At 36.8% G+C, this 18,209-nt stretch overlaps 1 protein-coding gene across 1 annotated transcript in view; it reads left to right on the plus strand.

The window, feature by feature from the left end:
- LOC131063610 (exocyst complex component EXO84B) overlaps positions 1 to 18,209 on the plus strand; it is a 133,125-nt gene that overhangs the window by 69,289 nt on the left and 45,627 nt on the right. The window contains exon 3 of the mRNA XM_057997492.2: positions 4,367 to 5,450. Within this exon, the coding sequence (XP_057853475.2) occupies positions 4,367 to 5,450 (1,084 nt within the window). The remainder of the gene's footprint in view (positions 1 to 4,366; positions 5,451 to 18,209) is intronic.

The raw sequence follows: 18,209 nt of genomic DNA on the forward strand, positions 1-18,209 counted from the left end.
TCGCGGGTTGGATACACCAAAGAAATTGGCATAGGTGGAGAGACAAGTCTGACATTGCAGCAATACAATAATTTTCTAAGGTGAAATTGACCACTTGGGACTTGGGAAGGATGGAAAGACATTGCTGACAGCCTGAAAGACTGACAAAACCAACACTTGGATAAATTTTCATAAAGGTATAATTGGACAGTTGGGATCGATAAGGGGGACACACTAGTGTGGACACCACCGACACCCCAAAACTCCAACAACCTATAGAACTCAACAAAAATGCCTTTATAGCTTGAAGTTGAGAAATGGGAATCACCCAAAATCGCCGAGTTTGGGCGATTCCCGAGTCGAGTGAGGGTCGCCGAGTCTACTGGGCTCGGACTCGGACTCGGACTCGGACGAGTTTGGCCCCAAAAATCGCCCAAAATCGCCATCTTCCAAACTCGGGAGTCAGGACTCGCCAAAATTGGCCAATGTAAGGCAACTTAAAGACACAAAAAAAAACATGTTTTAAAATGTTTTTAACTTATTTTTTTTTGTTTATATTTTGCTTTGCCCCTAAAAGTGAACTTCATTTTATTCATTTGGCAAAATAGGAGGAGAAAAGTGAGTTGTGAGGAGAAACAATAGAAAAATAACACCCGACACCTTTAAAAGTCTTTTGGCCTTGCAGGGCGCTGCCCCTCGACCCCGCCCTGTAACGCGACAGTGAGCGTGCCAGGGGTGCTGCCCCTTTACCCCAATCCCATCATAAAATTAGGGGGGAAACTGCGCCGATAAAAGTAGGAAAATTTTAACCTCTGAGTCTGATTAGCCTCCATATAACAACATATACTTTCATTTGGTGCATCAATAGTTGGAAAGGAAGAGTTTGCATCTCATTTGATCGTATGATAACATGGATTTTTTATTCCATGCGTTTTGTAATATTGTATACATTTGACAATATTTATATATCTATGTTTGTTATTTCCTTCAGCTACAATTTGCATTTATGCTTATGTGATTGATGTATACTTGTGTATGTAATCAAATTAGCTTCTATTTGATGATGTTATTGTGTCTTTAAGTGTATTTAATAAAGGGTGCATGCAACAAGTTTTAAATCCTTAAAAATCTCTAAATTTCTTGAGTTTTTCACTTTGCCGAGTCCAGCCGAGTCTGCGCTGAGTTTCGACTCCGAGTCCCGAGACGAGTCGGCCTCGCCGAGTCGGGTCCGAGTCCTGAGTCCCGTTTCTTTGGCTTGAACACTTAGAATTTTTTGGATTTGAACCTATTGAAGCACAACAAACGCTTAGGGAACACTATAGAACAAACTTGAGTAAAATTTGACAAAGGAAATACCCATTTATACTTTCTCAGATTGGTTATCACCAATGGGTCATGTTCGTAACACATAAATAGGTTTAAGGACTCAGAGCAAAAACTGACATGGTGGGATTGAGTCCCAACAGTCCATAAGAAGTAGAAGAGATTGCACCGTGTGGACAACTGGAGACCAATGGCCAAAAGGACATGCACGAGATTATGTGAGTGATGAACATGTGGAAAACCATGCTCAAAAAGATGGAGGAACTGACACCTATGACTGCGTGGTACACTGGTTGCTTTTCATGAAACATGTGGCAGAACTTGTAATGTCCCAATTATGGATATTGAAATGTACTGATTTTTTTGGGTGTTTCCTAATTTATAAAAAAAACAAACAGAAAACTGAGGAAGGACACAAGTTCTGGTTATAACTGGAAATATTTATTTTAAGGTCCCATTTACAAAATCACCAAAATATGAAATTTTTGTGGCAGAATGAAGTCAGATTTGATCAGTGCACTTGATAAACAAGCATCTGAAAATGTACTACAGCAACACAAACTCCCAGATATGATATGTAATGCAAAGTACACGTACAATACTGATTTGATAATGCTGAAGTAATATTTCTGAGTATGCCAATCTCCCTCCAAGTTGGCTGCTGTATGTTGAATTTGCTGGACGCCCTAATTCAATGCTGATTTGCCCTCAAATTATATAACCAATAACTTCAAACAGCAGCAACCTTTAAAATTTGTGTCCTCCAAGTATGACGTCCTAGTGGAATTGTCCTAAACAATTCAGATCCAGCTCTTTTTGTTTTTGATGCACAATAACTCTCCAAAATCCTAAAAACCAATGTAAAAACCCTCAAATATGATAAGGCAACAAAATAATGATTTTTGCTTGCGAAAACACTATGTTGGCACTGCAGCAAATTGAAACATGTCTTCAAATCCTCAACAAATCAGCACAATTGTGATTCCTGGATGGAATCACCCAAAATGGGAAACAAGGGTTTTCATCCTTGATCCCAAATGTAGAATTGAAGAGGGTTTTTGTTTCTGAAACATTGAACAAAATAAGAGTTTCTGTGCTTGAATACCCTAGATTGAACAAACTGCTCAAATCTGAAAATTAGATTAAAAAAGAATAGCTTGAATGATCATGAAATGAGGAATAGTGCTCCTTCTATGGTTGTCCTTTTTGGGCCCTCCATTTATTTTAATTTTATTTTCCCTCCAAATATTAAAATCACATTTTATAATTAACTGTTTAAACAAACATTTCTTTCATTTAAATAAGTAATATTATTTAAGTTGCCCCCAAAATAAAAGTGACCGGGCCCAACGCAAAAAAATATTTCAATTATTTTTATCCAAAAAAGGGGATATGACACAATAAATGGATAACACTTGGCTGATCTCTAGCCCATTGTATGACCTAGAACTACATGCAATCCAAATCTCTAGGGGAAGATTAAGTATGCATTATTAGGATGATTGATGATGTATTATTACCGGTTAGATGCTTTTGAGACACATGATAGACATTATGTGCAAGTATTGTACTGTTTGACCAGATCTATTGAATGCCACCATGAATGGATATACGGCATTTTTTAAATACAATTGTGTTATGCAAATATGTGTTTAAATGGTACCACAACTTTTACTTCAATTTTAATTTATTTGTTTTGTGCATTAACATAGATCAGGAACGAACAGATTTAATTCATCAACCACCCTGATATTTCTAGTCTCTAGGTGCTCTCTTCATGCCTTGGGTGAGTACTTGAGCCTTGTGCTTGAGTGATATAATTATACTGAGTAGCGTCTAAGTGTTGGTGAATGTGTGGTATGTTTAGGACCATAAGGCTACACAAGTCATTAGGAAATGAAAGCCAATAGTCAGCACTTAAAGCAACTTGGTACAGAATTGCAATAGCTCTTATTTGTGCAATTACAGATCACTTGTGAAGTTTTCTCTGTGCTAGAAGTTGTAAGTAATCTTATCTTTCTTTGCATGCTAGCTTCTGTTTGTCGATGACCAATGGCTTGGTGTTGTCTCTTGGAGGTGTACTTCATTGCTTTTTCAAGGTTGTCTTTAAAGGTAGGGTCTGTTCACCTCATCCAGTACACAATGTGATGTTTCCTCTTAGATTCTGTTTTGGACCTTTTCTGTCTGTAGCAATGTTTTGCTCATTATTGGTTTTTTCCCAAGGAAATGGTTAAAGTTGGTGCCTTTGTTAGTCAGAGTTGTGAAGTTGTTGCTTTTAAACTATTCTCTACTTTCTGTTACTTTATGCTCTATGCTAGTGAATGAAAGTTGCGGGTAGTTACATGATCATGTGTTGGCCTCATATAGGTATACTAGGATAAATGTGGAGCTTGAGGTCTAATTGTGTGCTCTCCAATGATATCTGACTGCTTTTGGGTCATATATATGTCATGCTTTCCTTTTTATCTCTGGTACTCTGGGAAATATTCTTGTTATTGAGTTTTATTGCTTCTAATCTCTTTGGAATTGGAAATTTTATCCCGTAATTTATCTTTCATTTCATTATATTTTTTCAAAGATTGAACTTCAAATGTGGAAAGTCATTCTAATATGCTTAATTTTAAAACATAAAGATTTTCTGAGATGCACATACATGGAGTAGGGATACCTGGAAAGCAAGGTTCATCACATCAAATGGTGTAAATCCATTTGCACAAGTACAGATTGTACCTACATGGTGCAGTTTAAGTGACAGGTATCATACTTCTGTGGATACCAGGGAGAAAGCATAATAACATCAAATGGTGTAATCTATATTCACAAAGAACTGATTGTATCCAGTTAGCACAATTTGCATGTCTAATATCCTAGTCATGTACAATAACAACATCTAGTGCTGGTCTTAGGCACAAGTATTGAAGTTACTGATTTTTTGCCTATAATCTTATCTTTTGCCTCACACATTATTTGCTGGTATTTTATACAAGTGTTCATAGAGTGAATTGGAACATATACATTGATAATACAATCTGATTCTGAAATTATAATGTTTCCATGCATGCAGAATAGGTCAAGACATTCTGGATTTGGAGAATGAGGTGAAGGAACTGAAAAGGCATATTTCCACTCAAGAAAACCTTGTTCAGGAACTAAGAAATGGAGTTGGTCTGGAGGCATTAATAAATGAAACATGTAGTTTTATATCTCCTGAACCAGGATACCCAGTTGAAGGCTCCTTGTTTAGTATATCAAACCCTGGCGAAGACCTTGCACCCAATAAACTAGAAACCCATATAGATAGCCTTTCTGAGGTTTTAGATGTTCTTCTAACAGAGCATAAAGTGGATGAAGCTTTGGCTATTTTAGAGGAAGAGGAGAAAGCTTTCACTGAATTTGAGAAAACAGAAGGCCCTTCATCACCAGTGTTTCTGCTATATCAATCTACTTTGACAGAGTGGAAGGCAATGCTTGCAAAACAATTTACTGAAATTGCCGAACAACCAGCAGTTCAGAGTTCTGAGCTGCGGAAAGCACTGTCTGGACTGGTCAGACTAGGTAATGGTCCTTTGGCACTCACCCTCTTGTTACGCTCTTATCAGATACGACTCCAAAATACTATACAGAGTTTTCTTCCTTCCAGTGCATTCTTTTCTGGAGCTTATGCTACAACCATTGCACAGCTGGTATTTTCAACCATTTCACAGGCAGCAAAGGATTTTCGAGCAATCTTCGAAGATGTACCAGAATATACTCCAGAACTTGTCGACTGGGCTCAAAAGGAAACTGAGCATTTTGTCAAGTTGGTTAAGCAACATGTATCCTTCTTAGAGACAGAAGCAGGTTTCCGTGCTGTGACAATGTGTGTGGAGGCTTCGATTTCACTCTGTTCATTGTTGGAAAGGCAAGGCCTCAAATTATGTCCATATCTGTTGGAGCTCCTTCAGCCTTATTTTGAAGGGGTTTTAGAAGCCTACATAAAGCAGGTTGAGGAAAGTGTTGGTTCTTCTGCTGCAAGTGATGATTGGGTTCTTACTTCATCAGTTACTCATACCTGTCTAGACCACACACAACACATACAAAATGATGCTCAATTGGTATATGAAGTTAAGCTGACTGCTAGTGCGCACAGATTTATTTCAGCAGTTCAGGTACTGTATTATTATCTCATGATATTGTTGCAAGCTTAATTGAAACTTGTCAAATAATAGAGGTTTAATACTCAGATTCAGTTGTTTTTCTCATCAAAATAGCAAGTTGCAATGAGTATTGTATCAAATTTTTGTAATTATGCACTGATTCACTTCTCCATGTAAAGCTTCTGCATCCATTTTCCTCATCATAAATACTTAAATTTGCTAATATTCTGATTAGGTCCAGTTCAAGCTTTGTTATTGGCTCTGATACAAACCTTGCTTTTTAATTTTTTACCTTAATTCATACTTGAGTTCAAATAATCAAGATCACGCTACGAATGCAGTTTTCCTGAATACTCAAATGGTATTAATCATAGCGCCAGTGTGTCTTACAACCAAGATAATAGACTTACTATAACACAAAATGTTGTTACATGCATATTGATCAAATCCTTATCCATCAACAATGAACAAAGCTAACCTTTAAAATAAGTGACTTAAATCATTGAACAATTATCACAAGGATTTTGGAATTGGAATAATGAGACGGGCACATTCATTATCTATTATCATCCATTCAATGACTTAGCCGACTCATGAGAGACAATTTCACATTAAATGTTATTAATGAATGCTGATTATTAGGGGTAGGGGCTCATTTGGCACAGTACAACTAATTTCTCTACCAGTTAGAGCACGATAATAGTGGCTTTATAATGGTTTTATACATGACTTATAGTGTATGGTTCAGATTTTTGATGAATACTGCATTCACATGCCAATGAGATAATTACATTATTTGAGACACATGTCCAACTTTGAACTTTAACCAATAGGAATCGAGGTTAGGTACATCAAATAATATTTGATGAAGCGCCATGTGTCACTTGTGTAGTTGTCTTCTTCATAGGATGAACCAGGTACGTTGAATCTGGATGAGTTGATGTGGCATAACTTGATTTGCTTGATGATGAGTAGGACGCCAACTCAGCGTGCACAACATGTAAATACTCACAAGATGTTTGTGATTGAGGCATATCTCTTGATACTCAACATTATCCAAGCCTGCTCGATGTGATTTTGATGGTAATGGGACATATTCCCCAACTGTATCATCTAATTGATCAAGCTTTTTAACTTTGATTAACTCTTCTGAAACTATTTGGCTTGATCACACTTGAATTTCATTTTCATACTTGGGAATCTTCCTCCTTGATGATATTTGATCTTGACCTTATGATGTTGATGCTTGATGTAGAACTCCCTTTGTTCATGATGCACTTGACCTTGATCCTCCTTGTAACATTGACTTGAATTCTTCACGTTATATATACTTCATCACCTCTGTACTGACCCTTGTTCTTGGTTTTTTGAAGGAAATTCAAGATGGTGAAATTTCCTTATCCTCGTTGTTGTGATTTGAACATCTTGACATTTGTGAGGCAATCCCCATGATGTAGTTCTGAATGTGCGCCCCTTTCTTCATTGGTGATTGCTTCCCAAGCTCTTGATGTTGCTTAATTCATCTCCTTGTGTGATGTTGTAATGTTGATGATAAAAGGTGCAAGTGCCGACCTCCTCCTCGTGCAATCTCCATGTAAAGTCTTCTCCAAGTTGTATCTTTTCCTTCATCCTTTGCCACCTTCTTGTATGACTTGAAATCCCGACCTTAAGCTTCCCCCTATGGTTGATTCTTTATGCCACCTAGCATCAAACCTGAAAAGGAAACATAATATGAATCAAAACACTAGAAGTCTAGAAATGAAAATAATACTTCACAAAATTTACATTTCCTAAAACCTTTTCGAATCTCAAAATGAATTTTCTGACTTGAAATCTAATCAAACTATGGATAAAACTCGCTCAAATCTGAATACCTTAACCCCTTTCTTTCTCAGCATCATGACTTATTTCTGATTTCCTCTCCAAGCCTGATACCCTTTCTTTTAGATCTGATTTTGCTAAATTCTGATTGGAATTTGCAATTTGAAGCTTATTCTTTGACTGCGAATTTATTCTTACCTTCATCTCTTGCCAAATACCTCTTCTTTCCCACAATTTTGGTCTGATTTATTTCCTTGCGAACCTGAAACTGCCTTTATGGATGTGAATTTATTTAGTGAATTTGAATTTGAATTGTGATTAGTAGTGCACCTTTTCCTCTTCCTTTATATGTATTGCAACAAAAAGGTCTCACCCTTTCCTCTTCCTAACAAGCTGACTTTGCACTTAAACATTTTGTATTTGCTAATGAAATTCAAATTTTCCTCCCTGTCAAGTTAGCTTCTTTCTTCATCATGCAATTTTGCACTTAAATAATGATTAATTCATGTGAAGTGCTCAACAATTAACTCATGTTTTACTTGTGGTTTAAGAGTGGAAATATGATGGGTACAAGGAAGGAGTGGAAAAATGACTTACACAAGGCAGGGATGGAAAAATGCAAAGTAGGAAGGAGTGAAAATTCTCTAGGTAGAAGGAAGAAGTGGAAAAACGCAACGTAGAAGGAAGATTTCATTTTAGCTCTTGAAAATTCATCATAATTTGGAGTGGAAATTCGCATCTCACAAGGAAGAGTGGAAAATCACACTTCACAAGGAAGGGGTGGAAAATTGCACATGACGAGGAAGGTTTTCTCTTCTCAAATTTCACTCAACACTTGATTTAGAAAGAAGAGTGGAAATTCAAACTTCACAAGGAAGAGTGGAAAATCACACCTTACAAGGACGAGGTGGAAAATCAAAATGTAGAAGGAAGAGTGGAAAATTGACACGTAGAAGGAAGAGTGGAAAATTGACATGTAGAAGGAAGGTTTTGATTTCCTCGTTTTTCATCCTTCTTTGTTCCTTTTCACTAACAAATTTTCACCTAGAGTGGAAAATTGACCCTGTTGTGACGTATTCACACATCGCCGCATTGCAAATGGGGACCCCTACTTTTTTTGCTTTATGGGGTTTGTTTCTAGGTCTTTTAGGGTTTTGTCTATTAGCCTTTGCATGCTGAGTGTTGCCAGAGGGATCACTAAGATAGTAGGCTCTGTTTTAACTAAAGGTGAGTCAGTGGATGCTTCGGGCTAGGGTCATCTTTGAAAGTCTTCCTTAGGACAAGGTTTTGCTCTTGTTGCTAATTGTGTCTTGTTTGAGTTTGAGGAGGTCAATGAAGCTTGGTGAGTGAATATCATCTTTGAAGATCTGAGTTAGGTCAAATTGGTGAGTGATGAAGTCTGGAATGTCATCCTGATCCTGAAATTTGACGAAGTCTGGAAAATTGAAGAATCCTCAAAAAACTAGATTTTGCATTATAACTCCTGGAGGTCCGAAACCACTCTCAAACATCCTGACAGTATATATGGAATATAACTTAAAGTATAAGTGAAGAAATGTCACTTATACTTAAATGTTATATTCCATATATGAATCCTGATGGAGAGGCCAAAATGTCAAATTTTGATCCTGACCCTTCCAAAGGGTCCAAAGCGAATTTCAATTTCACTCTTGATCCTTTCCAAAGGGTCCAAGGCGGAATCCTAAATAGGTCCTGTCCCTGGCCAAGATTCTTAGCGAAATTATCCTTTCTAGCCATTTTGAGGGTCAAGCAAGTTTTGCCATGTTGAGAGAGGGATTCAAAAATGGAAGTCTAGGTATGAAAAGTGAAAAGAGTAGACTTAGGTGAAGGAAAACAAGCAAGTCAAGAATTTGGCTCCTGACCCTTCCACTGACCCTTCCAAAGGGTCTAGAGCGAAATTCTCAATTCACCTAATTTGCTCATGATGAAGGTCAAGAGATGGATTCCCAGGCCTTGGTGGAGAGAAGACTAGTGTATGCTTGCCTTGGGAGACGTTTTGGAGTGGAGAAGTGATAGAACTTGAGCCTAAACAAGAATTTCGCTCCTGACCCTTCCAGAGGGTCCAGAGCGAAATCCTTAAAGACTCCATCTTGCTCCAATTTTACCTCAAACTTGGTATTGGTTGAGATTAAAGGGATCCTTAGGCATGCATCTAAGCAAGCATGGTCACAAAGTGAGAAGAATTTAGGCTAGGAATGCAAAATTCGCTCCTGACCCTCCCAAAGGGTCCAGAGCGAAATTTTTATAAGGCCTGTCCCTGGGGAGAATCTTGAGAAAACTTCATTTTAATGTCTTCTTGTTGATGATTTAAGGTAGGAAATGCTATGCTAGAATGAATTCATTATGTGTCCTTAATCACCTTTTGGTTGGTTTTGCAAATGGAAGACGACCAGGCCTGGGCAAGGACGACCTCTTCCAGTCCATCATCATCAAGGACGTTTCACATGCACAAAGGGAGGACTCAAGGTACTTTGAAGCGTTGGAAGACTAGGGGTGTTCAAGGAGCTCAAGTTAGCCTCAAGACCTCATTCTACCACAAGATGACAAAGAAAGGCTTTGCCAGCACTTCAGGGCGAGATATGCTATTGGAGAAGGAAGACTTGACAATAAGGAAGCCTGGTCAAGCAAAGGAAGTACATCATTCATCATATCAAAGACAGAGGAGGATCAACCAAGTCACAAGCATTAGGCAAGGTGGCATCCCAGTCATCATTCCTCCGGTCGGATTGGTCCACCTCAGCATGTCCAGATTCAATGTACCTGACTCATCAGGGACAACACAAACTTCGAGGCACCTACCCCTGCTTCCTATTGGTCCTCACTCTTGGAATGTAATTTTCTCATTGGCTAGAGGAAGTTTGTTGTAACAAACCCTAATTAGGGTTTCTATCTTGTAATCCTAGCCATTGTTTCTAAGTTAATCAGAGCTGTCTATTTGTAAAGGGCTCCCTATATAAAGCCTTGGCTCCTCATTTGTAAAGGTTAATAGTTAGCTAATAGTGAATAGTCAGAGAGTAGGAAATAGTTAGAGTAGAGTAGAAAGAGAAGGCAAAGATTGTTGCCAAGATATTGTTGCAAAAGACTTGTAAACTTCATTGAAGAAATGGTGAATTCTATGGGTCGATTCAACAATTTGTATGGTCTCTATACTTCTCAAATTTGATTTCATGTTATCAGGTGAGTGGAAGAAATTTGTATGATCAACTGTGAAATTCGTATATCCATGCTACTAGCGGTTTGTTGATTGCAGACTTGCCTTGTGTAGTCAATTGGAATCATTTAGCTTAAGCTTAACTTCAATTATCGCTTCTTCATTGATATGCATCAACCTGACGGTGTGCATGCTTGTAGTGGTGATCTAAACATCATAAAGCTTTCCTTAGAAGATCTCACTAATCTTGTGGAGATGATCCTAGGATGTCAAAGCAAGACTTAGTTAGAATTTCATCAAAGGTCATTCATTTCTCTTACGTTCTTAGTGTTAGAATTAGATCCTTCTCCAACCCTTATCCTTTTCCCTTTAAAAAAAAAACAAGGATCAGTAAAGACCCACGTTCCAGTGATATCTAAAGCAAATCAGACGCTCAGGTCATCAACGTAAGTCCCCTTGTGATTCCAGCGAAATCACATCATACCGCAAGAGCTTATCCACACGTAGAGAACCAACAATCAGAACTTGGGAGTTACTCCGACTAATCCTTCTGCGAGATCTTCAGCAGTCGGGAAACTTTGTTCAAGAGAGGATAAGGTACCTTTAGGTATTTTATTTTGTGTTTGGTCGTGTACAAAAGACACATCAGCAGACCCTTAGAAGGAAGATTCCACCTTCACTTCCTTTCCTTCTTGATAATTTGCTGAATTTCAAGGGGTTGAAAGCCGACCCTTAGAAGGAAGATAGGAAGATAACTCTTCTTCATTCTCCATTCAACTCTTGACCTCCAGGAGTGGAAATTCGATGGGTACAAGGAAATTTTGATTTCCACCATATTTTGCCTTATAAGTTTTCGCTTAGAGTGGAAAATCGATCTCTACAAGGAAATTTCCAATTTCTCTTTCACTTAACATTCAATCTCCAAGAGTGGAAATACGACCCTTAGAAGGAAACTTCCAATTTTCAATTACCCTTGAGACAAACTTAATCATTTAACACTTGGTTTCAACAATTCTCCAAAGGGTGGAAAATGACCTCTAGAAGGAAATATTTCTCCAAAGGTTGGAAAAATGACCCCCAGAAGAAAATTAGCAAGTTTTGCTCACCTGACATCTTTCTTGACAACATTGAAATGTGACAACATTTGACAATTTTTTACAAATTCTGACATTTTGTCTTTAAACTCAATCCTAACACTCTACCATGGATTCGGACTCAAACCAGACCTTCTCATATGCAAAGGCTATAAACTAAGAAACTGCTGCCAAGCTAGGACAACTAAACCTAAAACAACGACTCTAAAAAGCAAAAAGCGGGGGTCTCCATTTGTAATGGGGTGATGTGTGAAATTGTTACAATAGGATGTATGTAGAAAGTCCATTTAGTAGATTTACCCAGCATGTGAACATTAATCACACCTAGTGGTCCTTGCAACATGTACATACAATACACATTGCAAATAATTTGTGTTGGTTTAGTTATTTGTGTGCTTTTGTTGACGAATGTGTGATGCATGTAATGTGTTATTGTAAATCAGTGTATTCACAATAGACTATAGCCTATAACAACTATAAATCTAACAAATTTTCATTGATTATATATAAACCATTGATGCCAATATGTCTCACTAGGAGAACTCTTTGGGAAATAAAGAAGAATAAGATAAAGGAAATAAAGCCATATGAAGGCTAAACATTGCTTTAGGAAGATAAAGCACTAATATAGTTTGGTTTGGAGGATTTATCTTTGGGAATGTCTAATTATAGGAGAGAGTTCCCATTTCTGTAAGTGTGCCAAAAACATCATTTAATATTTAGATTGATTTGTCTTCACAATTGTAAGTCACTCACTTGAGAGCTTTGGTTGTTACGTGTATTGGTTCCATTATAATAGTCTTTTTTTAATTTAAAAATACCCTTTTCTTAATGGTTGCAGTAGAATAGACTTACCAATTTTAAGGAACTACTTCTCCTTATCCAGTAGAGGATGCTGAATTTTCCCTAAATGATTTTTTGCATATGAAGATATAGCCATTTCAATATTTGACCAACACCTATCCCGTTGCATTCCTCCTCCATAGAAGATCCTTTTATTCCTTTCTAACCAAAAACCAAAACTGCTGCAGCATGCTAGACTCATTAAAAAACTGAAGTTCTTTGAACCTTTCAGCCAGCTACTTGTTGCACTGCTGTAAATTTTTGAACGAAAAGCAAGTTTTTTTGAGAGTGGCCCACCTGCTGTTACAGCAGAAACGGGTCTGACTGGATTTGATTTGAAGGAAAAAATGATATGCACATAAGAATAAATGATTTGTTTTTCACATTTAGTCTGCACCATATCAGCAAAACATAAAAGGAGCAGTTTCAGCAGGTCTTCCGATGGCAGAAACAACAGCACTTTTATGTTGAGGATGCAGAGATGGCAGAATAAGGGTGTTTCTCGGCAGTGAAGAACAGAAATTGGCATTCTTTGACAAAACATAAACATGTTAGGGACATGACCGGAAGACAATATATTTGGCAAGCATGTCATAGAATTCTGTCTGGCTTAAGTCATCTAATGTTTTTCCTGGCACACATAAAAAATGGCAAACTTGACTTGGGGATGCATAAAGTGGCTCAATTAATCATTTCAGCAGATATGTGAAGATTTGAGGCTGAGTGCCTTTAAGTTATCTCCCTTGACAGCTGGTGATCAGAAATTCGTAGGAAGGATGGGCATCTTAAATCTATGCTTTTAGTGGATCAACTATCTTAAATCCACGCCTAAGTCAAAATAGTGGCCAAAGTGAGAGGGCCACTAATTTCTCTGCCCAACTTTACAAAAAACAGCTAATTCATCTTTGTCACATGCCTAAACTGGTAAAGCTATCCAAAGTCTCTGCCCAACTTGAAAACAGGGCTTAAATGGACAAGGCACTCACTTAGGGTGGTATAACCATGTGGAGTTTTCTCAAGTTTGATTAAGTTTGCAAAGTGCTTGAAGTTCTTTGCTTGACAAGCTTGGTGACAGTTCCACTCCTTCACTCAAGGACTTGGGTGCACATGTAAGGTTGCAGAGCCACACCAAACTCCACTTAGTGACAGAAAAGTGGCACCAAGCCCTTGGGTGTGTGCTAGTGATGACTCAACCATCTATAACCTTCACCCATCATCTGAAAAGAAAGCTATAAACTTCACCTTGGCTCAAGTGGGGGAAAGTTCCAACATGTTTAGCTTCTTAAGTCATTGCCTTTCTCAGCATAGGCACATATTAGAGCTGGTTCAATCCAATAAAGAACTCCACTAGTGCATATGATTCATGGCTAAATGAATAAAAACCTCTGCTTACTAGGAAAGAATTGGCTAAGTCAATGAAAAGTTTTGTCCAAGAATATGTTAGTGGTAAAAACATCTCATAGGTACGCTTGGGCAGTGAAAGGTATTGAAAATGGTAGATCATGGTAGATCTGACATGAATTAGCACCTAACAAGTATTTTGAGTGACAAATACTCTCTTGACAAGTGCTTGGTATAGTTTTAGTATATTTCCAACCTTTGCAACAGCTAAGGTTTGCTTTAGTTGCATGTATAAGTGTTTTCCTATGGTTGGATGATGGGAATTTGTAAATCTTTTACTATATCCCTGTTTCCATGTAAATATCAGCATTATTGACAGTTTGAAAAGTAGAATTTGTAGGGCAGTTGGTGGCTAGGGTTTCAGCGTGACATGGTTAACAAACATTCTTTCACCTTTGACTGTGGTTGGAATATTGTTTCTGTGGTGTTTTGAGGTCGTTTTTATCAAAGTGCTCGCAAGGTTTCCATTCTTGCCATTTTGTGATCAAAACCCTATTGTTTTAGGGCAAATTTTAGCCATTTGAGAAGTAAGATTAGAGGGTCATTCCAGCCACCTAGGGTTCATGTTTTAGGACAGATTGTTGGGTTTCTCCAACATTTGCAAATGTTTTCAAAACCATAGGAATAATTTCTTAGTTTATAGATAGATCACCAAAAGATTGGATTTGAGTCACTAAGTTGGATTGGTGGTATCGTTTGTAGATTCATGGTAGCTACGGTTTTAATATTCGTTAGGAGGATTCACTAGTTTTAAATCAAAAGTTGCTTAGAATATCAAACAATGCCCATTTGCAAATTTGTATTTTTTAGTAGCAGCTAATAACCAATAGTGGCTATTTCCAATGTCCTATTTTTGGGCAAGGGTGAAGACATTTTAGGCCCTTGTAATTAGTGTTTGTTTTATTAACTGTTTATAATAGATTTGCTTTAAATTCACTTTCTTTCCAACCTTTCAACAACTTCTAAGCGTTTTGCTTTAAAGCTTACTTTTTGGGATAAAAATATGATTATTTTAAAGAGCACATAAACTCTAGAGATGATAGTTGATGCTACACTTATGTTGTAGAAAACTGTTGATCAAGTAGGTGTGCTATTTATGTAATTGAAATTGAGTAGATGTTAATTTTTTAAGTGGTAACTTTGTATGCGACATAACATTTTTTCTTTTCTTTTTTGAAATCATTTGTTTGTTGTTTATCCAAGTTGTTATTCTTTAAAATCTTGATTGAAGTTGATTTCTAGTCTTTGCTATAGATAGTTAAAAATTTGTTTTTGTTTGGGCCTTTAGATAGATTGCTTGTGCTCAATATTAGAAAATCTCATTAGCAAGGCACAATTGTGAACAGTTTAGTGTTCAATTTATTGTCATTGATGTCTATGCTTTCAGATCAGCTGATGGGTTTGAGTGGCTCATTCATGCTGTCATCTTGTTCTAATTGTTGGAATTGTGTCAACACTCATTTCACAGTTTATTACTTGACACATGGGTGTTTGCAGAATATGTTTTGTCTGCATTTCGGCCATCTTGTTCAGATTGTCCAAATTGTTTTATACCTGACACATGGGTTCAGTTCGAACATTTTGGAGTTGTAATCAGTTTTTGTTGTGCAGTGTAACTCCAGTCTGTAAAATCATTTTGTTCTGACAGCTGTAGTGTACATGTGTTTCAGAATTGACAGAGTCGATTTCTTTAAGGACATGGGGCGTTGTTTTTGGTATTCGAATCCGAGAAAGATGTTTTCATTGGCCAAATGCGTATATCGTGTGGTTGGTTCGTACTTACCATTCATGGGTCAGTTATGAAATTATTGTGTTCAGATGGGGCGGTTTACTGGATGTCATCATTTTCCTGGGCGTAGATGTTAATTACAGTAAGTGCTGAAAAATACGAGGCATATTGGACACATTTTTGTCAATGGAGCCGTTTTTGAGTTGTGCCGGTGTTGAACTGTGGATAGATTTTTAGTGTGGGCGTTTTTTAGTTCTGATCTGACCAGCGCATCATTTTGGAGATATCGTGGCAAGAGAATTAAAATATGTTTGAATTGGGGTCCTTTTTTTTTTTTTTTTTAAAATGGTTTTTGATAATTGTTGGAAGTAATGTTTTCATGGATGAGCTGCTGTGTGAGAAGTGTGACTGGAGTTTATCTCTGGAGTGTTGACGTCTATGTTGGCTATTTTCTTTTACAGCAGTAGTGTAGGTGAAAAATGGCAACAGGGATAAGCCGTTTCAAATTTGGAGTTGGTGTGATTTTTGAAAGATTTTGGTGTAGAAGATTGTGGGTGAAGTTTTGAGATGTGCTGTGATAGAGAGAACGTTGGTGATCTGAGTTTACAAGTTCTGTGAAAGATACGAACAACCTAAGGAAAGTTTTCTTCTAGAATATGATTTGATGGTATCCTCTGTTCTATAAATTGTATTGCAATTGCAATTATGAAGTTGGATGCTGGAGCATATATATCTGTATAAGGAATCAGTTTATCTGCTGTGAGAATTTATCTCTGTGCCGTAGCTGTGTAAAGAAGTTTATCCTGTTAAGCAGTTTGTTTCTGATTAAGCTCTCACATGTGGTTATTTGCAGATCTCATTGCCAAAGTGGTGAAATGGTTGTTAGTCTAGTCTTGTTCTATAATTTCGAAGAAGATTGAGCTATTCGAATTTTATATCTTTTCTAATGATGTCTGTCTATCTACAGGGATAGATGACTTTTGACAAGTCTGTGATTGGTGGGTTTGTGAGTAGTGGTCTGTAACATTTGTTCATTGTGGGTGCAAAAGTTGTATTCTCTTAAATTATTCATTAGTGTCAGGTTTTTTAGGTTGGTGCCTATTTTGTTTAGAGTTGGTGTTCTTTCAAGGGTTGGAGCTTGTTGTGACCTGATTCACACATCGCCCCATTGCAGATGGGGACCCCCTGTTTTTGTTTTTTAAGGGTTTTGTCCTATCTCTGCATTTTCATAATCTTAATTTTGAGAGAGTTTAAGAGTTAAGTTTTTGAGGTCATTCCGAGTCAAATTGAGAAAATCTTGCTCAGAATTGCATTGGAGTGTTGACAAAATGCTCAAAAGGTACGAAGGACGAGGATCACAATTGCTTTGGGTCATTTCTGACAAACTGCTATTTTTAGAAATTTTTGCTTTTTTTGCTTTTTTGAAAGTGGCATATGGGTTTTGGTCCTCGAGTTATTTCATTGCTACCCATTTTGTCGGAATTTGAAAATCTTGCCTCTAGGTATAAAAAGCAGGGCTTCAAAATTTTTGCTTTTTTCTAAGATTAGGGTTTTGTTCTTTAGGTCATTTTTGATGGAAATATTGTCATTGATGTCAAGGGAACTTAATTAAGATTGTTATGTTGTCACTATTGTTACAAATTTATATAATCTGATCCATAGATGAAAAAATCGCCAAAAAATTGCCAAAATCGCGATTTTTCTCGAGTCAAAACCCTAGGCGATTTAATCGCTGTTAAAATCGCAACCGATTTTTAAAAAAAAATAGCAAGACTTTAGTGGGAAAAATCGTGATTAAATCGGGTGCAAAACTGGAAAAAACCGTGTTTTAAAAAATGCATAAAATGTTATGTTTTTTGCGGATCCTAAAAGTTTGTTTTTGTGGGCAAAAAGTTCATTTTTTTAACGTGCGGCGCGACGGCCAGCCGACGGCAGGCGATTGACTGGAGGGAGACATCCGACGGGTTTATTAATATTTTCTGCATTCTAAAATACCAGTTTTACATTTTGTACAATAAAGTATAAACCTGTTTCACTTCTGCATTTTAAATTTATTTTTCAATGTATAAACTATAACTGTATAGCATATTCCAGATTAGTGATACCTATATAAACTATATATATTATAAACTATAACTATATAGTATGTTCCAGATTATATATAGCTATAGTATAACTATTTGCATTTCAGATTAATGATACCAGTTTAGTCTAAAATTAATTAATCTTCTGATACCAGTATAACTATTTGCATATTAATTAATTCTGATATTCTGATTCTAAATAATATAGTATAGACTAAAATTTTAAATTAATATGTTATTGTGTTCTACAAATTTAGTGTATATGTGTGTTTTTTAGAATATTTTAAGAAATTATATATTTTCAAATGTTCGATAATTTTGCCGATTTATTGCCGATTTTTTCCCGATTCCCGATTTTTAAAAAAATTTCCGGCCAAAAGATTTATTGCTGATTAAGATTTTTTCATCTTTGATCTGATCAATATTACATGTCAAACCATATACTAGACGACCATGTTTGAAGATGTATCAACATAACTATGAGAAGGTGATGAAAGGCAGCAATATTAAGGAGAAAGTCAAACTAAAGTCAGCAGGGACAATAGCCTAAAAAGTTACAATCAATGATTCATAAAGATGACTGAACATATTATTTCTAGTGTCCAAAGAACTTGCAATATGAGAATC

This window comes from Cryptomeria japonica, chromosome 4, assembly GCF_030272615.1.
Source record: "Cryptomeria japonica chromosome 4, Sugi_1.0, whole genome shotgun sequence".
Classification (NCBI taxonomy): Eukaryota; Viridiplantae; Streptophyta; class Pinopsida; order Cupressales; family Cupressaceae; genus Cryptomeria; species Cryptomeria japonica.